The sequence below is a fragment of the Andrographis paniculata genome, unplaced genomic scaffold, assembly GCF_009805555.1.
Source record: "Andrographis paniculata isolate CXL003 unplaced genomic scaffold, ASM980555v1 Contig77END, whole genome shotgun sequence".
Taxonomy (NCBI): Eukaryota; Viridiplantae; Streptophyta; class Magnoliopsida; order Lamiales; family Acanthaceae; genus Andrographis; species Andrographis paniculata.
The window spans coordinates 1,999,657-2,020,073 of record NW_026137614.1 but is presented as its reverse complement, the minus strand read 5'-3'; the positions used below and the strand labels follow the sequence as shown (position 1 = coordinate 2,020,073).

At 38.9% G+C, this 20,417-nt stretch overlaps 1 protein-coding gene across 1 annotated transcript; it reads left to right on the top strand.

The window, feature by feature from the left end:
* Window positions 1-11,724: 11,724 nt before the first annotated feature.
* LOC127239183 (uncharacterized) lies at window positions 11,725-12,903 on the top strand. The gene has a single exon (XM_051257212.1). It carries the CDS (start codon window positions 11,725-11,727, stop codon window positions 12,901-12,903), a length of 1,179 nt encoding a protein of 392 aa, XP_051113169.1.
* The last annotated feature ends 7,514 nt before the right edge of the window (window positions 12,904-20,417 follow it).

Here is a 20,417-nt window from a genome sequence, read left to right as displayed (position 1 = left end):
GAAAAAGGAAAGCAAGCCAAGGCTTATACGATGGATATTACTCCTACAAGAATTTGATGTGGAGATTCGAGATAAAAAAGGAAGCGAAAATTTGGTAGCTGACCATTTAAGTCGTCTTCCTATGGTTCATGATGAATTACATTTGAGGGAGTATTTTCCGGATGAGCAATTACTTGCGATTTCTTGTTCTTCTCCTTGGTATGCTGATTTAGTGAACTATCTGGTCACTAACAAATTCCCTGCAATATGGACAAAAGCAAAGAAAGACAAGCTGAAAAGCAATGCAAAATACTATGTTTGGGATGATCCCTACTTGTGGGAACAATGTGCGGGCCAAGTTATTCGACGTTGTGTTGAAGGAAGTGAGTATGAGTCCATTTTGAAATTTTGTCATTCATTAGAATGTGGAGGTCATTTTGGCTCCCAACGGACTGCAAGAAAGGTACTCGATAGTGGATTTTATTGGCCTATATTATTTAAGGATGCTTATGAATTTTGCAAAGCATGTGATAAATGTCAAAGAGTAGGCAATATTTCTGCTAGAAATCAAATGCCCCTAACACCGATGTTGTTTGTTGAGGCATTCGATGTGTGGGGTATGGATTTTATGGGTCCATTTCCACTTTCACATGGTTTTCTGTATATCATACTTGCTGTTGATTATGTGTCGAAGTGGGTGGAAGCAAAGGCCACCCGAACTAACGATACTAAGGTTGTTGCAGATTTTGTAAAGTCCTTGATTTTCACTCGCTTTGGAATGCCTAAGTCAATTGTAAGTGATCGGGGCACATACTTTTGGAACAAAACCATTTCAGCGTTGTTTTGCAGGTATGGAGTTCTTCATAAGGTCTCAACGTCATATCATCCACAAACAAACGGGCAAGCAGAGGTTTCCAATCGAGAGATAAAGGGAATTTTGGAGAGAATGGTGAGGCCGGATAGGAAGGATTGGAGTTTACGCTTAGGGGATGCGTTATGGGCATACATAACTGCATACAAAACTCCACTGGGGATGTCGCCTTACAGGTTAGTCTTTGGTAAGCCTTGCCATTTACCTGTTGAACTTGAACATAGGGCTTTTTGGGTGATTAAACAGTGTAACATGAATTTGAGTGAAGCTGGAGAATGTAGGAAATTACAGTTGTAAGAGTTGGAGGAGATTCGAAATGAAGCTTACGAGAATGCTATAATTTATAAAGAGAAAAGTAAGAAATTTCATGATCATAATATTTTGAGGAAAGAATTCAAAGTTGGCCAAAAAGTTTTGCTCTATCATTCTCGCCTTAAACTGTTTCCGGGTAAGCTTCGCTCTTGATGGATAGGTCCGTGTTTTATTACTAACATGTTTCCGTATGGTGCAATTGAGATTCAAAGTCTAAGCACGGAAAAGAGGTTTGTTGTGAATGGGCATCGTCTTAAACTTTACTATGAGGGGTTCCAGAGCAAAGAAGTGGAGTGCGTAGCTCTCTTTGAGCCGCGTGATTAGCTTAAGAGATGTTGTGTCGAGCCAACGACAATAAACAAAGGTGCTTCTTGGGAGGCAACCCAAGTGTTTTAATTTTATTTTGTGGGTTTTTAGTTTTTTTTTGTGTTTCGGAGTCAATTTCATGTCTTGTTTTTGGTGTTTTGGTGACATGTGAAATTTTTGTGGTTGAATGGAGCAGAATAGACAAAGTTTTTAGGCGTAACCACGCATTCAATGTGTTGTGATTAATGAGAAGGAGAAATTTTTAAAGAAATGAGAACGTAAAACTTCTTTGGGCGTGAAATTTTTAGAGAAATGAGAACGTAAAATTTTTAAAGAAATGTGACCACGCCCAAAGAAGTTTTACATACGCCTAATGAAGTTTTACATTCTGAAAAATTGTGCCCAAAGAGGGTTCATTTTGGGGAATTATTATATATATTATATTTATTATTATTATTATTAAATTTAATATTACTATATTTATTTTTATTTCTATAATAAATATTATAATAGCTATTAATTTTATTTTATTTTTATATATATACTCGTAATTTTATTTATTTTTTTTTTTGAATTTTATTTAATTTTATTATATATATATTTTGTTTCTATATTTATTATTATTATAGTTATTATTATATTTATTAATATATCTATAATTATAATTATTATGATATTTATTACTATATTTATTATTGTTTCTATAATTATAATTATTATTTTAGTAATTAAATTCTAATTTTTTATTTCCATATTTATTATAATAGTTGTATGTTATTATTATTATCATCTTTAATAATATTATTATTATTATTTATTATTTATTATTATTATTACATCCTTAAAACCCTAAATCATTTTTCTCTCTCCCTCACTCTCTCGCAGGAGCCGCCGCCTTCCTCTTTTCTCCGTCGCTTTGAACCGTTCACCATTCCGTTGCCCCTCCGCGACGTCATCCATCAGTTGCCGCTGTTTTTCAGCCGGTCCACGCCACCAGCCAGCGCCGCCCTTTTCGTTGTTTCGATTTTCTCCGATTTGCCGGCACGATGGGCAAGGTGCAAGAGTTGGATCCCTCATACTGCCCCGACCAGTGCGAGTCTCGGGTCTCTTTCTCAATGGCCGGTCGCCCCCATCTATTCCAGGGAAGTTTCTTTTCTCCTTTTCTTTATTTCCTCTTTGTTATTGCAATAGGGACATTGCACTAATTAGGTGTGGGGGGAGATTAGAATTTTTGATGCGATATAATGCTTTATTTTGATAACTTCCCTGCATGTCTTCTTGTGTATTTTGAGCCGAGGTTGTTGTGCTTACTTAGTTCATTAAGACCTTGCCGTGTTTGTTGATGAAGTTGGATGACGAGTGTGCTTAGCCTTCTAACACAGAACCCTTAAGTGGGTTATTTGAGCCTTATTTGAGCAAATTCACTCATACATATCATATATGCTCAATTTTTTGGATTTTGTGAACATATGTTGTATTTGACTACCTAGAACTTGCTTGCTTATGCTTATTGACTCCGGATTTATTGAGAATTGATGGGATCAAATGGATAAGGCACTAGGTTTACCCTTGTTGGCCTTAATTTTATACTTTCACCCCTATTATCCCCTAGTGAACCAAAGTTTGAGCTTAATGTTATTATCCTATTTTTCTTGGTTCATATTTAACCCGAGCCGATATGTCTTTTTCTTGGAATAAGCTGAATGTTTACTTGAACCCATGGGAATTCGAGGGATTGTTCTTTGATTCATTACATTAGATTATTTAGAGTTGCATATCATCACTATATTATTCGATAGTTGCACTTGAAAGTTCTCATATATGTGGCACAATTATAAATTCATATATATTTTTGTCAAAAGTATTTCATTGACCAACCTCCTAAAAAAAAACACTAAAAAAAGGAGGTTGTGTGAAAAATAGAAGAGAAAAAAAAATTATTCCGAGTCCTAAAAATAAATAATAAAAAAAAGGACTCGTGAAAAGAAAAGTGAGTATGATGTTGTCTTGCATTGATCAAATGTTGGCAATATTGTGTTGTTCTTGTTATTCTATTCTTATTCATACGTGTGTGCGACTTGAGTTCATTTTGATGTGATGAATTGATAGATTAATTCCTCGGTCCCATTAGCCATTGATATCCCTTTTCCTACCCCAACCATGGCCCCATTACAACCTTTAATTAAGACCTTTGATTATGAACGTTAATTCCTTGATGAATTGTGGAGTTGATTTGATTTGCTTGCAAGCCTATGGGGTTCGTCGTTTACTTCATGTGCATTGAGTGAATATAGCCTAAACACTTGAGGGTGAGAGCTTTTACTTATATATATTCCTCATTTGGTGAGGTTAGTTGGTTCTTGCATGCTTTGAATCTGACGAAATTGATAACACGACTAAGTGACTTTTGCGCTAGTGAAGTATTTCAATTCTTGGTTTGGATATATGCTTGAGGACAAGCATGGGATAGGTGTGGGGGAGTTGATATATGCGATATTAGATAAATATTTTGCTATATTTTAGACGGTTTTTGGATGCAAATTTTGTATATATGCTCCTAATGATGTGTTTTTGAACTTTCTACTAGGTGTTGAGGAGTTGGAAAATTTTGGGCATATTGGAGAGAAAAGAAGAACGCAGGAAGTCTTTAGGCGTGATCACGAAGCAGAAAAAAATGAAAATTGCAAAAAGGTCCTCTGGGGTTAATTAGCAATTTTAGAATTGTTTGGTTTAAGTGCAAAGGGGATCTTGGGATGGACTTGAAAAGACATGATTTTTTCAATTGAAGAGGAGAAAAGAAGGTGACTACCACGTTCCCTACCACGATCTCACCTACAACCCATTTCTGAAAGAGAAGAGAAGCGAAGGAAGAACACTACGGAGGGGAACTTTGGAAAGCAACGCAGATGAACTTCCGGGCACCTTTTTCTTCATTTCTAGAATTGGTTAGTTGTCGATTTTTAAAATTGAAAGGATGAACTCTTTGATTTATTTTATGTTTTTAATTGCTATGGATTGCGAGTAGTTTCATTTCTAGTGTAGGTATGAATTGATGTTCGGGATTGAAATTGTGAGACTTGGTTTCGATTAAAATTGGTGTTCATCAATGTTGGGTATTTTTAATTCTTCTAATTGATGAGTTTAGAAATCTTGAATTGATTATTGCGCACGTATCAATTTAGGATTTCATAGCTATATTGGGGATTGGCATACGTAATTGTGTAATTTTTCAATTGGCGTAGCAACCTAGAGAAGAACACTCTAGGGAAGAATTAAAATCAATTTTAAACAAATCCTCGTAGGAGCTTGTTAAATTGAATTGAGCTTTTCTAGTTTTTACTGCTTTCGAGTTAGAAAACTACGATCGTACCTAGGATTCTTTCCCGATTAGAGAAATAGCTAACGGTCGTACCTTAGCTATCAAAAAAGTAAGGAAATGTTGGTTGTGAACGCGTGTAGATCAACTATAACCAATTTATCCAACTATTCGATGAATTTAACTTTTAGTCGATGATCAAATTTTATTTCCCGAATAAAAAAAATCATGCATATGCTAGAGTTTAATTATATTTGGTAAACCGCTAATTTTGCATTCTAGTTAACTTGCGTTTATTGAGTAAATTTTATTCTTCCTTATTTAGTGTGATAATCAAATCTCCCCCCAGTATATATTAATATAATTATAATCAATCAAATAGAGAAAGAATTACTGTTTTCCTGTGGAGACGACCTTACTCACTACTGCTATAATGCATATTGTGGGACGTAGGAATTGATATTTTATTTTGCAGTTGTGCGACATGCTAGCAAAAATTGGAAAATTGCATTATTTGATTATCAAAATAAGAGGTCTGTATATAGACACCATAAAATAGACTCAATAAACTCAATAGATTCAAATATAAATAACCTAATATAATGGATATGACCAAATCTAAATCTGAAATATCTAAATCTCTTAATATCTTTATTACACACAATACATATTATGTGTAATAAAGACATATGATTGTTTGTTCATAATTACAAGTGTGTTGTATAAAAATACATCATGTGCTAAAATAAACTATTGTGTATGATGTATGATACTATAACACGTAATGTATTTGCCTTATATTAACGTATATAATGTGTTATTTGTAGTAATATTGTATGTTGTCTATTAGCACATAACGTACTGTCAGCACCGTGCTGAATTTTAACCGCCAACAAGTATAGAATATTTATATACTCCTAATTTTTATTGTATATTTATTATCTTGTTAATTAATTATTGTAATATAATTTTTTGAATATTTGTAGTTTTAAATTAATTTGAAATTGAATGTTGATTTATATAATATTTTATGAAAAAAATAATATATTTTTAATTGAAAATGGTACATGATGACAATATTGTGATCATTGATTTCAACTTAAATAAGAAAAAAAACAAAATTATAATGAAATTTGATTTTATATTTTGATTTGAATAATTTTATAAGAATATTAATATATATATATATATTTTACAAAAAAATCATTGAGACGACATAAAAAAATTGAAACAAAACTTCAATTAATATTTTCAATATAATATTATTATGTAGAATAAATTACACTAGTTTATACAATGATCCGCAATGGAATTCTCCTATGATGTAGCATTCGACTTCACAGCTACGGCGAAACGTCCGAAACCGTCAGACCCGCCGGAAAAACCTTTTTTTCCGAAATATTGTTCTTCAATCTAAGAACAAATCATCCATCCCCGCAAGAAGGAATTTAATCGAGGATCAGATTGCCAAAATTTCTTGCATCAACAATGACAGACTCTTGCCAACATTTGACATTGATGATTCTTACCTGACGAATCTCAGCAAGCCATGGGAGGATGGCGTGCTGATTAAACTCCTGGGCAAACACATTTTTTACCTAAATATGAAGGAGGGGCTGCAAAGATTGTTGAAGCCGACAGGGTTTCTTGAACTAATGGACATCGATAACGGTTTCTTTATGGCAAAATTTGATCGGGGTGAAGATCGCCTTAAGGCGCTACATGGGGGTCCATGATGCTATACGATCATTATGTGGCTGTTCGGAAATGGAGTCTTGACTTCTTCTCATCGAATGCCATTATTGCAAGACAAATGTTTGGATTAGATTCCCAGGTTTAAATTTGGCCTTCTATGACGAAAGCGTTCTCATGTGTCTTGCCTCAATTATAGGCAAGCCAATTAAGGTCGACATGAACACGGTCAACATTGCCCGTGGATGCTTTGCCCGATTATGTGTCGAAATCGACCTATCACTCCCTGTTATAGGCCAAATTTGTGTTCAAGGTCATTGGTAGAAAGTCGAATACGAAGGACTTCATATTATCTCTCCGCGGTGCGGTTTTTATGGCCACAACCAAACGCAATGTCTAAAACCAAGATATGATCCTCACTGCTCAACAGACACAACTCAAGCTGGAGCACACGCCACAAGTCACTTTCCAATTCACAGCTTAGAGGATCGAATGACAATTGAAGGAATCTCGGATAAAGTCCATGGAGATTGGCTTATAGTACAAAGGAGAAAAGACCCCCCCCAAAAATTGCAGAATGTGAATACAGTCGCTCCTGATCCTATCCCTCAACTATCCAAGGCAAAATCTCTCATCCCAAAACCTAAGACCCATGCCATTTTTGCCACTACCAAAGAAGTGGAAAATCTGTAGGCCCCCATTAATCAGCATCAGAATTTTCTCTCTAGTGCCATGCAGACTACTCACCCAACTATAAAAATCAAGAAGTGCAGATTTTATCCTACATCCAATTCTAACTTACACGACTCCCCCTACATGGAGTTGGAAAATAACAAAACATTATAAACTACAACTTTTAATAGATTTGATGGTCTAGAGGACCCTAACGAGCACGCAACTGACACTACTACTTGTCATCTCGAGAATGATCATATGAATGAGGATACTCTAAATTTCAATCACCAAAGTCGCCCCCCCCCCCGACAGCAACTACTAAAACTACCTTATCTTCTTTTCAGCATATCATGGATTGCAACACTTGTAAAAATATTTCATGGAATGTTCATGGGGCTCGGAGTAGATGCACGAGGTGAATTCTTAGGACTTTCATTCAAGGCTATCAGCCAGACTGTATGTTTATCCTAGAGCCCCATATCCAATATGATGACAGGAAGTACCTCTGGAATAGACTTGGCTATGAAGATATTCTTATTCAAGAAGCAAATGGTCATGTTGGAGGTCTCTGGTGTCTCAAAGCTATTAATTCCAACTTCAACTTTCAACCCTTACATTCTTCACCTCGAATTGTCACTGTGAAGATTTCAAAGGGCAACCAGATATGGTTCTGCTCGGGCATATACTCCCATCTGGTTCCATTTGCCAGAGATCGTGATTGGCAACACTTGATTGACTTATCCAAAAATATTGGAACTTTCCCATGGATGATATTAGGTGACTTTAATGAAATCTTATCTACATCCGAACAAACAGGATGCCAGTTCATTTACAGTCGGGTTGAAAAATTCTCCGAAACTCTGGATGAAAGTGGTCTCCATAGCCTCCCCTCAAACGGGCCTTTTTTCACTTGGATTAGAAAGGAATCTAGACATCCGATGAAAGGGAAGCGTCTTGACAGAGTTTGTGCCAACGACTTCTAGCTTCGCCTATTCCAAAATGCAAGCATCCAAGTCCTGACTAGGGCTCAATCTGACCATCACTCTCTCCTCATGCAAACCTTAGGCGCTCAAACTAAAAACTCTCGCAGACCTTTCCGATACATGGATGCTTGGGCTTTGGACAACAGATATAAGGCATTTATTCAACACATTTGGACAAATTCTTCCAGGAATATCCTTAAGACTCTTACTCTCACCAAGGATGAATCTCTGGAATTCAAAAAATCCATATTTGGAAACCTCAAGGACCGTATTAGAAGACTGGAAAAGAATCATTTCTGAAATTCAAAGAGAGTTAGCTTTGGACTCATCCCTTCTCCAATTGGAATCCAACCTCGGAAAAGAGCTCGATGAGGCTCTTAATCAAGAAGAACTTCTCTGGTACCAAAAATCAAGGATTGACTGGCTAAAACACGGTGATAGAAATACTAAATTTTTCCATGCATCTACTCTCATGCGACGTAGTCAGAATAAAATTACTTCTCTAACTCTCCCTTCTGGTCAAGTTTGCAACTTCACTTCTCTGCTTGAAAATGAAGCTCTGAATTACTTCAAAAATATTTTTACCTCCACCGATGCTAGCTATACCAACCTGGACTCCCTAGCTCACCTGCCTTCCCTTCAAACCAGTGATATCAGCCTCCTTAGCAAGGAGATCTCTGTCGATGAAATATCAAAGGCCCTGTAATCCATAAACTCATATCCAGCTCCAGGCCCAGACAGCTTTCCAGCCATATTCTACAAACAATATTGAGACATGGTTGGTGATGGTGTTATCAATCTGGTAAAAGACATATTTCAAACTGGTCAAATCCCCGATGGACTCGGTGAAACTCTTATTACTCTTATCCCGAAAAATGCTAGCCTTAACTTCTTCTCGGACCTCAGACCTATCAGTCTCTACAATGTTATCTTCAAAATTGTCACAAAGATCATCGTGGCCAGACTGAGGCCCATCCTATGCGAGTACATATCACCGACCAAGCTGCTTTCCTAAAAGGCAGGAACACTAGTGATAATGCCACAGTGCTCAAAGAGGTTATCTATTGGCTTCATAAGGACAAAGCTAAGGTGGGCTCTATTGTGCACAAAATCGACCTAAATAAAGCTTATGACAATGTGCGATGACACTTCTTACAACAATGCCTGGAGGAGATGAAAATCCCTCAACAACTGACAAAGATTATCATGAATAGTGTAACATCTACATCGCTAACTCTTCTTTGGAATGGGAGCAGCCTCCCCACCTTCACACATACCAAGGGCCTCAAGCAAGGGAATCCCCTTTCACCCCCGCTTTTTGTTATCTGCATGGAGAAATTGTCCAAAACAATTTCTCGAGTTGTTGATGATGGCAGCTGGAAGCCGATCAAGCTCTCTAGGTCCGGAACTGGAATCTCACACCTTTGATTCGGGGATGATATTCTTCTATTTAACAAATCTGAGAGAAATCAGGTTGATATTATACACCAAATTTTGGATTCTTTTGCTTGTGCCTTAAGCCTGCGTATGAACAACCAAAAATCGTGGGCTATTGCATCTCCATTCACGCCCAGACACATCCAATGTGAGTTTCACCAATCCACTGGATCCAATTCACCCGTGATCTCGGAAAATTCCTCGGATTCCCAATGGTGCATAGACGAAAAAAGAAAGACTTCTTTGCCCATATAATGGAACGGATTACTCAAAAGATCAATAATTGGTCATCTAGGTTCTTTATCAAAATGCGGGAGAATTACTCTAGCTCGCTCAGTCCTTAACTCCATTCTAGTTCACTTGAGGCTATGCACGAATAATTATAGAAATTGTACTCCCTCCGTCCCAGACACCATGCAACATTTGTGTTTGGCAAGAGAATTTAGGTGGGAAGTATTAAGTATGATAATTTGAAATAATTTGGATATTAAGTGATGTGATTGGAGAGAGAAGTGATTATTTATTTTTTTATTTGAGTGATGTGATGGGATAAAGTGAAGTGTATATTAATATACGTATAAAAATATTATTAATTATTTTTAAATTTGAAAATATTGCAGTGAGTTTGGGACAAACAAAAAAGATAATGTTGCAGGGTATTTGGGACGGAGGGAGTAATATTTAATTTTATTTTATTTTTTAAATAATAAATTTTAATTTAACAATAAAAGTTTGTATGAATATAGCCAAAATTAATTTATATAAAAAATAAATTGTAAATAAAAAATATGGTAACTAAACCAAATAAAGAATATTAAGTAAGCGAATAAAAGTTTCATAAATATATATTCTAATTTAAACTCAAACATAATAGAGATGAAAAATAATTATTCATAATAATTCGTAAATAAAAATTCAAAATAAATTTAAAAGAAGTTTGTACCTATCAATGAGAAAGAATATAAATTATTAATATTTGTCGTCATTTATGTATTGTTGGTAGCTTGATGTTGAAAATAATGTTCAAATAATATACTAAATAATATATACTGCGGAAAAAAACAAAACAAATAATGTTAAATAAATCATAAATCACATAAAACTTATATACCATTTTTAATTCAAACATAAATTAGATTTAAAAATTTATTTACAATCTTATTAAATCAAACATTACAATAAATTTTGAAACAAAATTCATAAATATCGATGAAAAAAAATCTCGATTTTTTTATCTCATTTTCTCTTTTATCGCCAGTTTAAATAAAAAAACGTTTAAACAATACCAACAAAAATAAAGAAATACACTTGTTGAGCACAAAAAATGATGGATAGGTTTTTTAGGGAATGGGCCTGCTAAGATTAGGTTATTCGAAACGTCTAATGGGCTTTTTGAAAGTCCAAGTATGATTGCAGTAACCGGGTCGGATGAGTTTAGAATCAGATGTTAAGATCAAACCTGGTCGGGTAAATCCCCAAGGTCGGACGGATGATGAGATTGGACCTGGTCGGGACCAAATAGTTCGGATGTTAAAGTCGGACCTAGTCAGGACAAAGTCCGAGGGTCGGATGTAAGAAAGTCGGACGGATGATGAGATTGGACCTGGTCGGGACTAAATAGTTCGGATAGTGAAGTAGTTATCCTGCAGGTCGGGTAAAAGTAGTTTCTGATAGTGGAAGGTAGTTTCAACTGGCGAGCGGTTTTCAAAGGTCGGATGTGATAGGACGGTTCTCATACGTGTCGATAAAAGAGAACTTTTTGGGGAGTTAACAGCGGTTATGGTAACCGACCGGATAGCGGTTCGAACCGTATCTTCAAGGGGTTATTTAAAGATTCCGTACTGTATGAAGGGGGCATCTTCAATCGACATCAAATTCAAGAAAATTGTTTTTGGGGATCACCACTTTATTTTCCAGTCTTTATTTTTATCTTATTTTATTTTATGTATTCTACAGTGTTTAGAGGTTTCTAATTTCAGACACTCATCTATCAAATTTGGGGATATTTCTCTATTTCAAATTTTACTTTTAATTGTTGAAAAACGCATCAACAATTTGGCGACCACAGTGGGAGTCGAGGCAAGATTGTTGATCCTACGTCAACGGAGAGTTTCATACAATTGAGATCCGGCCGAATCGTCGGAAGGATCCACATGGCAGGCTCACAGCCTCAATCATCTTCGGCACTGGTGGGAGAAACGGTTTCACCACCTGTCATGCCAAATACAGGAGAAATGCCACAAACACCCGCTGATTGGGTTTCTTATGTTCAGCAATTGAACAACCAGCATAATTTGGCCATGCAGAATATGTTGCGCGAGCAACAAATGTTGCGGGAGCAACAAAACCTTATGCAAAATACGTTAAATAAGGCGTTATCAAGGGTTACTTTGCAACCCATCCAGACGCCACCAGAACTATCACCATCCAGGTTACAGAAAAATTTTGTGGGGCCTTCATATGTGGACAACACTTTTCCAAGTGTTACTGCCCCAAGGGTTGACAGAGGGAAGACTTCTCTTACATACCCAAATAACATTCTATTAGGTGTTAGGACCGAGCCTACCGACTTCAGAGGGGAAAGATTGGGAGGCCAGGCTCACAATCCCATTCAGGTGTTGGATCCTGTCCCACCCAGAATAGACCCAGAGGACATTGCTCAGGTTTTGAGGGTACATTTTGGAATGAACCCCCAGACGATCAACAGACCTGCGTACCAGAGGCCATTTCCAGAAAGAATCATCAACGAGCATCCGCTTCCAAGGAATTACAGACCACCCGATTTTCATTCATTTTCTAGAGAAGATGGAGCATCGACTATAGAGCATGTGGGACGTTTCACGGCCCAATTAGGGGAAGTAGGCAATAATTCTTTCTATAAATTACAATTGTTCGGGTTATCACTTGCAAGGACCGTTTTTTCATGGTTTGCAAATTTGCCACCCGGGCAGTTGCAAACCTGGAAAAGTCTGGAGGCAACATTCCATGCAAGATTTTTTAATCCTCTCCCGACAGTCTCACTCACAGATCTTTTAGAGATTCGACAGATGCCAGAAGAGACCGCGTATCAGTTTATTGAACGGATACGACTCATGAAAGGAAGATGCTCGACAATCATCGAGGAAAGTGAAATGACCAATTTGGTGGTCAGAAACATGCATTCCAGACTTCGGGAGGCATTGACAGCCCATGATGTTCAGGACTTGGCTATTTTGGCCTCCAAAGCAGGGAGATTAGAATCTTTGTTTAGAGAAAAAGATCACAACTTTCGTCGGAACAGGGTACAACAAATGGCTAGTGTTGATACAGAGATTTATTCGCCAGAAGAATGAAATAATGTTGAAGAGATGGCAGCCGAAATTGTGAATGGAAAACCGTACGTATGTTTGAAACTAAAGCCATTGCCAGGAACAGAGGAGAGGGAGCAGCCGACTTTCGATGTATCCAAGGCCGACGAGATCTTCGATATTCTATTGGCGGATGGGCAGATTCGCATTCCTAAAGGGCAAAGTTTGGCAACGAAGGAGGAAATAAAGGGAAGGCCATACTGTAAGTGGCATAATTCCTTTACTCATTACACTAATCAATGCACACATTTTCGAAACAGAGGAGCAGCGGGAGAACAGCAAGCCTATCAAGAATGCCAGATGTTTTCGATGTCAATTCTGCAGACGGATCAATATTGATCCTGAAATAGAAAGTACAGAGGAAGAGACCCCCGAGATTATTTTCGGATCATTTGCCCCAGAAGAGACGAAAGTTTTGCGCAACAAGATAGTAAAACTTCATAAAGCAGGATTCGAAGTCAGGATGACGGATATGCGATGGTTCGTCGAAGAAGAACCCATTTGGGCAAAGTTCGAGGAGGAGGAAGAACCAGAATGGGCAGCAATGGTTGGCACACCCCCGCCTATGGTTTTTCCACCTATACCAGAAGGAGCAATCCCGCATTTAAAACCACTCTATATTAACGCTCACATATGTGGTAAGCCGGTTAACAAGGTTTTTATCGATAATGGGGCTGTTTTCAATGTCATGTCCCACAAAACTTTAAGAAAATTGGGCAAAGAGATTGGCGATTTGTCTCCAGTAGACATCGAGATGACGAGCTTCACAGTATAACCGACCAAGCCAGAAGGGATGATGGTGGCACCCATTGAGGTTGGACCGAAGGTGATTTCGACTGTTTTTTTTGTTGTGGATGCCAATACTACCTACTCAGTTTTGTTGGGGCGAGATTGGATTCACGCTTCCAAATGTGTGCCTTTTTCTCTCCATCAATAAATTATGTTTTGGGAAGGAGATCAGGTTTTCACCATGGAAGCCAGTACGAATCCGTTCGGCTCTACAGAAGGAGTGGAAGAATTGGTTCTTTATACGGAATACGTACCACCGATTTCACGGACAACCATGGTAGATGAGTATCCCTGGAAGGGTTGTAAGCTCACTACGCAGGGTTGTATGTTTCATTAGAAACAATTTTCTGTTTTATGGCTCTGTTGTTAGCCAAAATAAACTTTTACTTGAAGTTAATTTATGAAAGAAATAAATAAATGTGATAAACTGATTAAACAGTTCTATTTAAACCAATTAATAGTTAGATTACATAATAATAAAATTTCCAACAATAATGTTGGCGAAGAAGAAGGTTTTCGCTGGCCTGATCTCCTGGAAAAGACAGAAACTTCTCTGTCAAGTCAGGACCCTCTCATTGAATATAATGTGAGAACCAAACAGATACCCAAGATGGTCAGGGTAAGTGGTTTACTGACAAAAAGTCAACAGGAGCGAATGGTAGCGTTAATTCGATATTACAAGGAATGTCTGGCATGGGATTATTCCGAAATGCCCATATTGGCGCGCAGTTTAATAGAACATAGGTTGCCTATTAAAAAGGGGTTTAAGTCTTACAAGCAACCACCAAGGAAAGTGAGTCCAGAATTGATGTCCCAGATCAAAGAAGAAATTGAAAAGCTACTAAAGGTTGGTTTCATTCTTCCATGTCGATATGCGGAATGGTTAGCCAATATCGTTCCGGTAACCAAAAAAAATGGAAAGATCCGAATTTGCATCGACTTCAGAGATCTCAATCTCGCCACTCCAAAAGATGAATATGTCATGCCTATAGCAGACATGTTGATCGTTTCTGCGGCGGGACACCGGATTTTGAGTTTAATGGATGGATACGCAGGGTATAATCAAATTTCATTAGCAGAAGAAGATATACCCAAAACTGCATTTAGGTGCCCAGGAGCGTTGAGAATTTATGAATGGACAGTTATGCCATTCGGTTTAAAGAATGCTGGGGCGACTTACCAACGGGCTATGAACACTATCTTTCATGATCTTATTGGGCGGTCAATGGAGGTATATATTGATGATGTGATCATTAAGTCTACCGAATTTGATTCACATTTGGTTGATTTAAAAAATGCTTTTACTCGGATGAAGCAGTACAACCTGAAAATGAACCCAACGAAATGTGCCTTTGGAGTTTCGGCGGGGAACTTCTTGGGGTTTTTAGTACATGAAAAAGGAATATAGATTGACGCGAACAAAGCCAAAGCTGTTCTAACAATGCGGTCGCCTCAGTCGGTCAAAGAAGTACAAAGTTTTTTGGGAAAGGTGAATTACCTAAGGCGTTTTATATCAAACGCCGCAGGGAAATTAAAACCTATCACGAAATTATTACGGAATAAGGCCACCGATTTTTCTTGGGGTCGGGACCAACAGAAGGCATTGGAGGAAATCAATGAGGCATTGGTTAACCCGCCTGTGTTGGTTCCTCCAAAAGGCGACCGACCTCTTCGGTTATATTTGGCGAACAATTTTGATGTGGTAAGCAGTCTCTTGGTACAAGAATGGGAAGATGGTAAGGAAAGAGCCATTTATTATTTAAGCAAAACTTTAGCAGGACCTGAGTTGAATTACAGTATGCCCGAAAAATTGTGTTATTCTTTAGTCTTCGCCTGCACTCGGTTGGAACATTATATTCTGCCAAGAGAAACCGAAGTGGTTTCTAAAATGGATTTGGTCAGACTAATGTTGCACAGACCGACCATGCAAGGTAGATTAATGAAGTGGGTAATTAAGTTGGCTCCTTTTGCACTACGCCACCGACCTCTCAAGGCTGTGAAAGGGCAAGTTGTGGCTGATTTGTTGGTTGAGTTTACAAGCGATGGATCATCAGAAAACAAAATAATGCCATATATTGGCACCAATCCTTGGAAAATGTTTTTTGATGGTTCCCGTTCGAAAGGAAAGTCGGGAGCGGGAGTGATACTAGAAGGACCAGGAGGCGGCAAAATTAATTTGCAGCTTCAAATGGAAGATATGACACGTAACTCCGCAGAATATGAAGCACTGATTTTGGGTCTGGAAGCACTTATCGCTAAGGGAGTGCAGTCTGTTCTAATCTATGGGGATTCTCAACTTGTTATCAACCAAGTATTGAAATGGTACGCGTGTAATTTTCCCCATTTGCGTAGATACCGAGATGTAGTGCTACACTTGTTATATAGAATCGGGGAAGTAGTTTTTGAGCATGTACCAAGAGCGGAAAATCAGTTGGCTGATAATCTGGCTCAGAGTGCTTGTCAGCAGTTGATTGGCAGTCTCGATTCTGGGACTGATTGGAGAACAGAGATTATGGTATATTTGGAATCTCTAAATTCTACTGCTCATGTTCGTGTTCGCTTAAAGGCTTTGCGTTTTCAGCTTATTGATGGGATTTTATATAAAAGAACCTTTGAAGGGGTTTTGTTGAGGTGTTTGGGACCTGAGGAATCTATTAAAATAATGGAGGAGGTCCATGGAGGAATATGTGGTGCGCATCAGGCAGGTTTAAATATGCGATGGGCCATTCACCGTATGGGATTCTATTGGCCAAAGATTTTTTATGATTGTATCAGATTTGCCAAGGGATGTCAAGAGTGCCAGAAGCATGGTCCTTTACATCATTTGGCAACAGTGGATTTGCAGACAATGGTTAAACCTTGGCCATTCAAAGCTTGGGCGTTGGATGTAACTGGAAAAATTCATCCGGCCTCGTCGAAACAACATTATTTTATTTTGGTGGCAACTGATTATTTTACCAAATGGGTAGAAGCAGTTCCTTTGAAGAATGCGACGCAGAAAGAAGTGATTGAATTTGTACTCAATCATATCATCTATCGGTTTGGAATTGCTCACACTCTCACAACTGATCAAGGGTTGATTTTTACTGGGGAAAAGTTTGTTGAGTTTTTAGCCGAATATAATGTTAAATTACACCATTCTTCACCGTATTATACACAGGCAAATGGATTGGCCGAAGCAGCGAATAAGATTATTATTGGCATTATCTGGAAAATGGTGGAGGAGAATCCAAGGAAATGGCATACTCTGCTATCTCAGGCATTGTGGGCTCATCGAAATAGTAGAAGTACTTCTACTGGATTCTCCCCATACCAATTAACATTCGGGCAAGATGCAGTATTACCTGCAGAATTTGTCGTGCCTTCACCCAGGATGACCAGTACAACAGCCTATATTGATGAGGTGTATTTACACAAGATGTGGCGACAATTGGAATAGTTAGATACAGATCGATTGAACGTTTTGGACCAAGTGATCAGGCAGAGTGAGATTAGGGCGAAATATTACGGAAAAATGGTGGTCCCTAAGTTCTTTGCAGAAGGCGAATTGGTCTGGAAGACAATTTTGCCGATCTATAAGAAGGTAGATCAATTGGGGAAGTGGTCTCCCAACTGGGAAGGTCCTTTCATCATTCATAAGGTAATTGGAAATGGAGCCTTTATTATCATAAATCAAAAGGGAAAAACGGTACATGAGAATATTAATGCTAAGTATCTGAAAAGGTATTACCCTGCCTTTTCGGAACTTTGTCATTAATTATTTAAAAAAAGGAAAATATCATAGGACCCTCTAAAGGGTTCGAACCCATTGGTAAAAAGGTTCTCTAGTCATCAGAAAGATTAATGGTGTCATCCCAGACTGCCAAGGCCGAGACCATTTCAGGTTCTTCATCCAGAAGATCATCCAAATCCAAGCGGTAGCGATCCCATTTGTCTTGCATGTCTTGAAGATTTTGTTCAGTTCGGGACTTCATGTCCTGCAAAGACTGAATCTCTCGTTCAGCAAGGACACTCAGTCTGGAGAGCGTTGATCTTTGTGGTTGGAAATCGTTGTTCCAACTAAGGTCTGGGAGAATGGCGGTTACATGATGGTTTATCATGTCTAGATGATGGTCGAGATCCGATATACGTGTGAGTATGTCGGTATAAGGTTCGTAGCTGGTGGATATATGCTCCATCAGTCGGATGGTACGATGAATGGTTCTCCTACCTCTGCCGGAGAATCTGAATTTGAAATCTAGTTGTTTCAGAACCTATATCATATCTTCGGCATGATGGCCTATGGAGTGCTTTCCCACTAAGAATGGTTGGAGAGCACCTTCCCAGTTCGAAAGAGGAACACGGAGGCGAGGAGAAACCATATTGCATGAAAAGTAATGGTGATGATATTTTGGAGTTGGAGGTACGAAGTTTATATAGATATTTTGGTTTCTAAGTTAGGTGATTTAGTAATAAGCAATAAACACGGATCTGTGTTTGCTTGTTAGACTTAGTAAAAATGCAGGAAAGAAAGGATCTAGTTTCTAGAAATAGGAATTAATATAGTTAAGGCCGAAGCAATGTACATGAATTACATGGAAAGAAGAGCCCGTAAAGCAGTTTTCAGATCGGTCCATTTGAGTTCTGACTTGATGGCCCGACGACGTTGGTATGCTTCTTGATGTCTCTGGACGAGTCTCATTTGTATAACTGTCTGAAGTTATTCGCAAAGACTGGTTTGGTTAAGGCAATGTGTTTCAACCAGACGACTTCCTTCATGTATGCTATCATCTAGAGCTTCCAATCATTCTTGAAGTCGTCGTAGTTCTTCAGTCTTTTGGGAGATTTCAGTAGCTAATGTATGTCTTTCCTGCCGGAGCTCGTCCAGTCGGGCCCTAGCCATGCTGAGATCTTGGTCGGCCTTCTTCAAATCTGCTTCAATATTGTTCGGATCTGCGGCCGGACGAGATGAGGTCGCTTCGGATGATGGGGGTCGGATCAGAGGAAGTTCAGCTTGAAGTTCGGTGATCCTGGCCATCATCCGATCGAGAACAGGTGAAGCTCCTGACTCCAAAGCAGGTTGAACCAATAGGGTTATTGCAACTTGGACTAGCGCCGAAAGGTCGGCCAGTTCTAAGTCAGCAAAATCCAAATTGGCGCATCGTTCCACAATGGTTCTGACGGGATTCGGGAGGTTTATTCGGGTCAAAATGTTCATCTCATGAGTAGCCTGAACCAGAATAAGATTAGCAAGCTAAAAGATATGGTAAAATTTTTGAGAGATAAGGTTGGAAGGTTACTTGATTCAGGGCAGCCGTAGCCTCAGAAGGGGCCATAAGTTGGAAAATTGAGGGATTGACGGGACGAATAGTCGGGCCAGCAACTGATTCATCCCCTGGTGGAAGATGTCGGGCAGCTGCTAATTCCAGACCCTGAACAAGAGACAAAAACTTTTTTAGCACCGTTGGATGGATGAAAATTAAAACAAAAATGGATATGAAAGGATACCAACCGGATCCAGCGGGGCAAAATTAACAGAGGCTTCACCCGACTTTGAAGAGGAAATTTCCTCTACATCGTGGGGTCGTTGGTCTGGTTGGACTGGTTCGGGAGCAGCAAGGGGAACCTCATCCACTTGTTGAACAAGTGGGTCGGGTAAAGCCACAACCTTATCAGGTTCGGGCAGTACCATATTTTCTATAGGTGCCTGGTCGGAATAGGTTTTAGGTATCAGGAGTTTTATCAAAAGGACAACATTGAAAGAAGGTTTAGCGCTTACTTGTTGTGGTTCTGCAATTTGGTCGGGGAGGACAACAGGTTGGTCGGGCATCACTGCGACCATATCCGATGCAGGGGGAGGAAGTAGCCTTCCCATCGATTCGTCTGGTCGGTGTGCCTACAATAAAAGGTTTGAAGTTATTGTTTAAAGTTAATATTTGTTGGTCTAAAGAATGTCAGAAACCATTTTTACCTCTGATTGTCTGGGAATCGGTTATGTGGTGATCGGGACTATAGCTAGTTGTTCTGTGGTCCGGACCACAGATGGTTGTTCTTTGGTCGGGACGGCAGTTGATCGGGACGAGGATAGATTAATGGGAAGTTGTGCCTCGGGTGATTGATGATCGGTCGGTTGAGACATGGTCGGGCCAGTGGTCGGGAGCAATGAAGGATCTTCTAAAATAGATATATTGAAGTTAAAAAGGGGGCCGTACGAAAATGACATAGTGAAAGGAACAAAACTTACCAAATTGTTGCCTTAAATACTTTGGCATCCCACTGGTATCTATTGGCAGAGATGCCAAGTATTCCTCGATGGCCTGCCTATCGATAGCAGGAGTGGGCTGTGCTTTTTGCCTTTTTGCTCCCGACCCACCTGCAATAGGTACTTGCCTTTTCCTTCCTCTGACTGCCAGTCGGGGAGAGCCAAGAGCCAGGGCTGGGGTTGGAGCAAGTTTCCCGACCAGTTGGTCAGTCGAAGGGGCAAGTAAAGACCAGGTGGCCGACCACCAAGCGGGAAACATTTCGGTTGTCGAGGTTTTTGGGCAGAAAGGGAGATATGAATTTGAGGTGATATAGTTGGTGAGTTGAGAAATATAGGTCGGGATGAGTTCGGGAATTACCAGACCCTCGGGGCTTTGAAATATGAGGTGAGGACTGGCTAATGGTCCTGGTATGCCCTGACAGCAACCAAATTGCCTCGACAAAAATTGAGGTTGGTAATTGTAAGTATA

Bases quoted from the DNA above. Each gene is read 5' to 3' on its own strand.
- LOC127239183 (XM_051257212.1), top strand. From the start codon at position 11,725: ATGGCAGGCTCACAGCCTCAATCATCTTCGGCACTGGTGGGAGAAACG.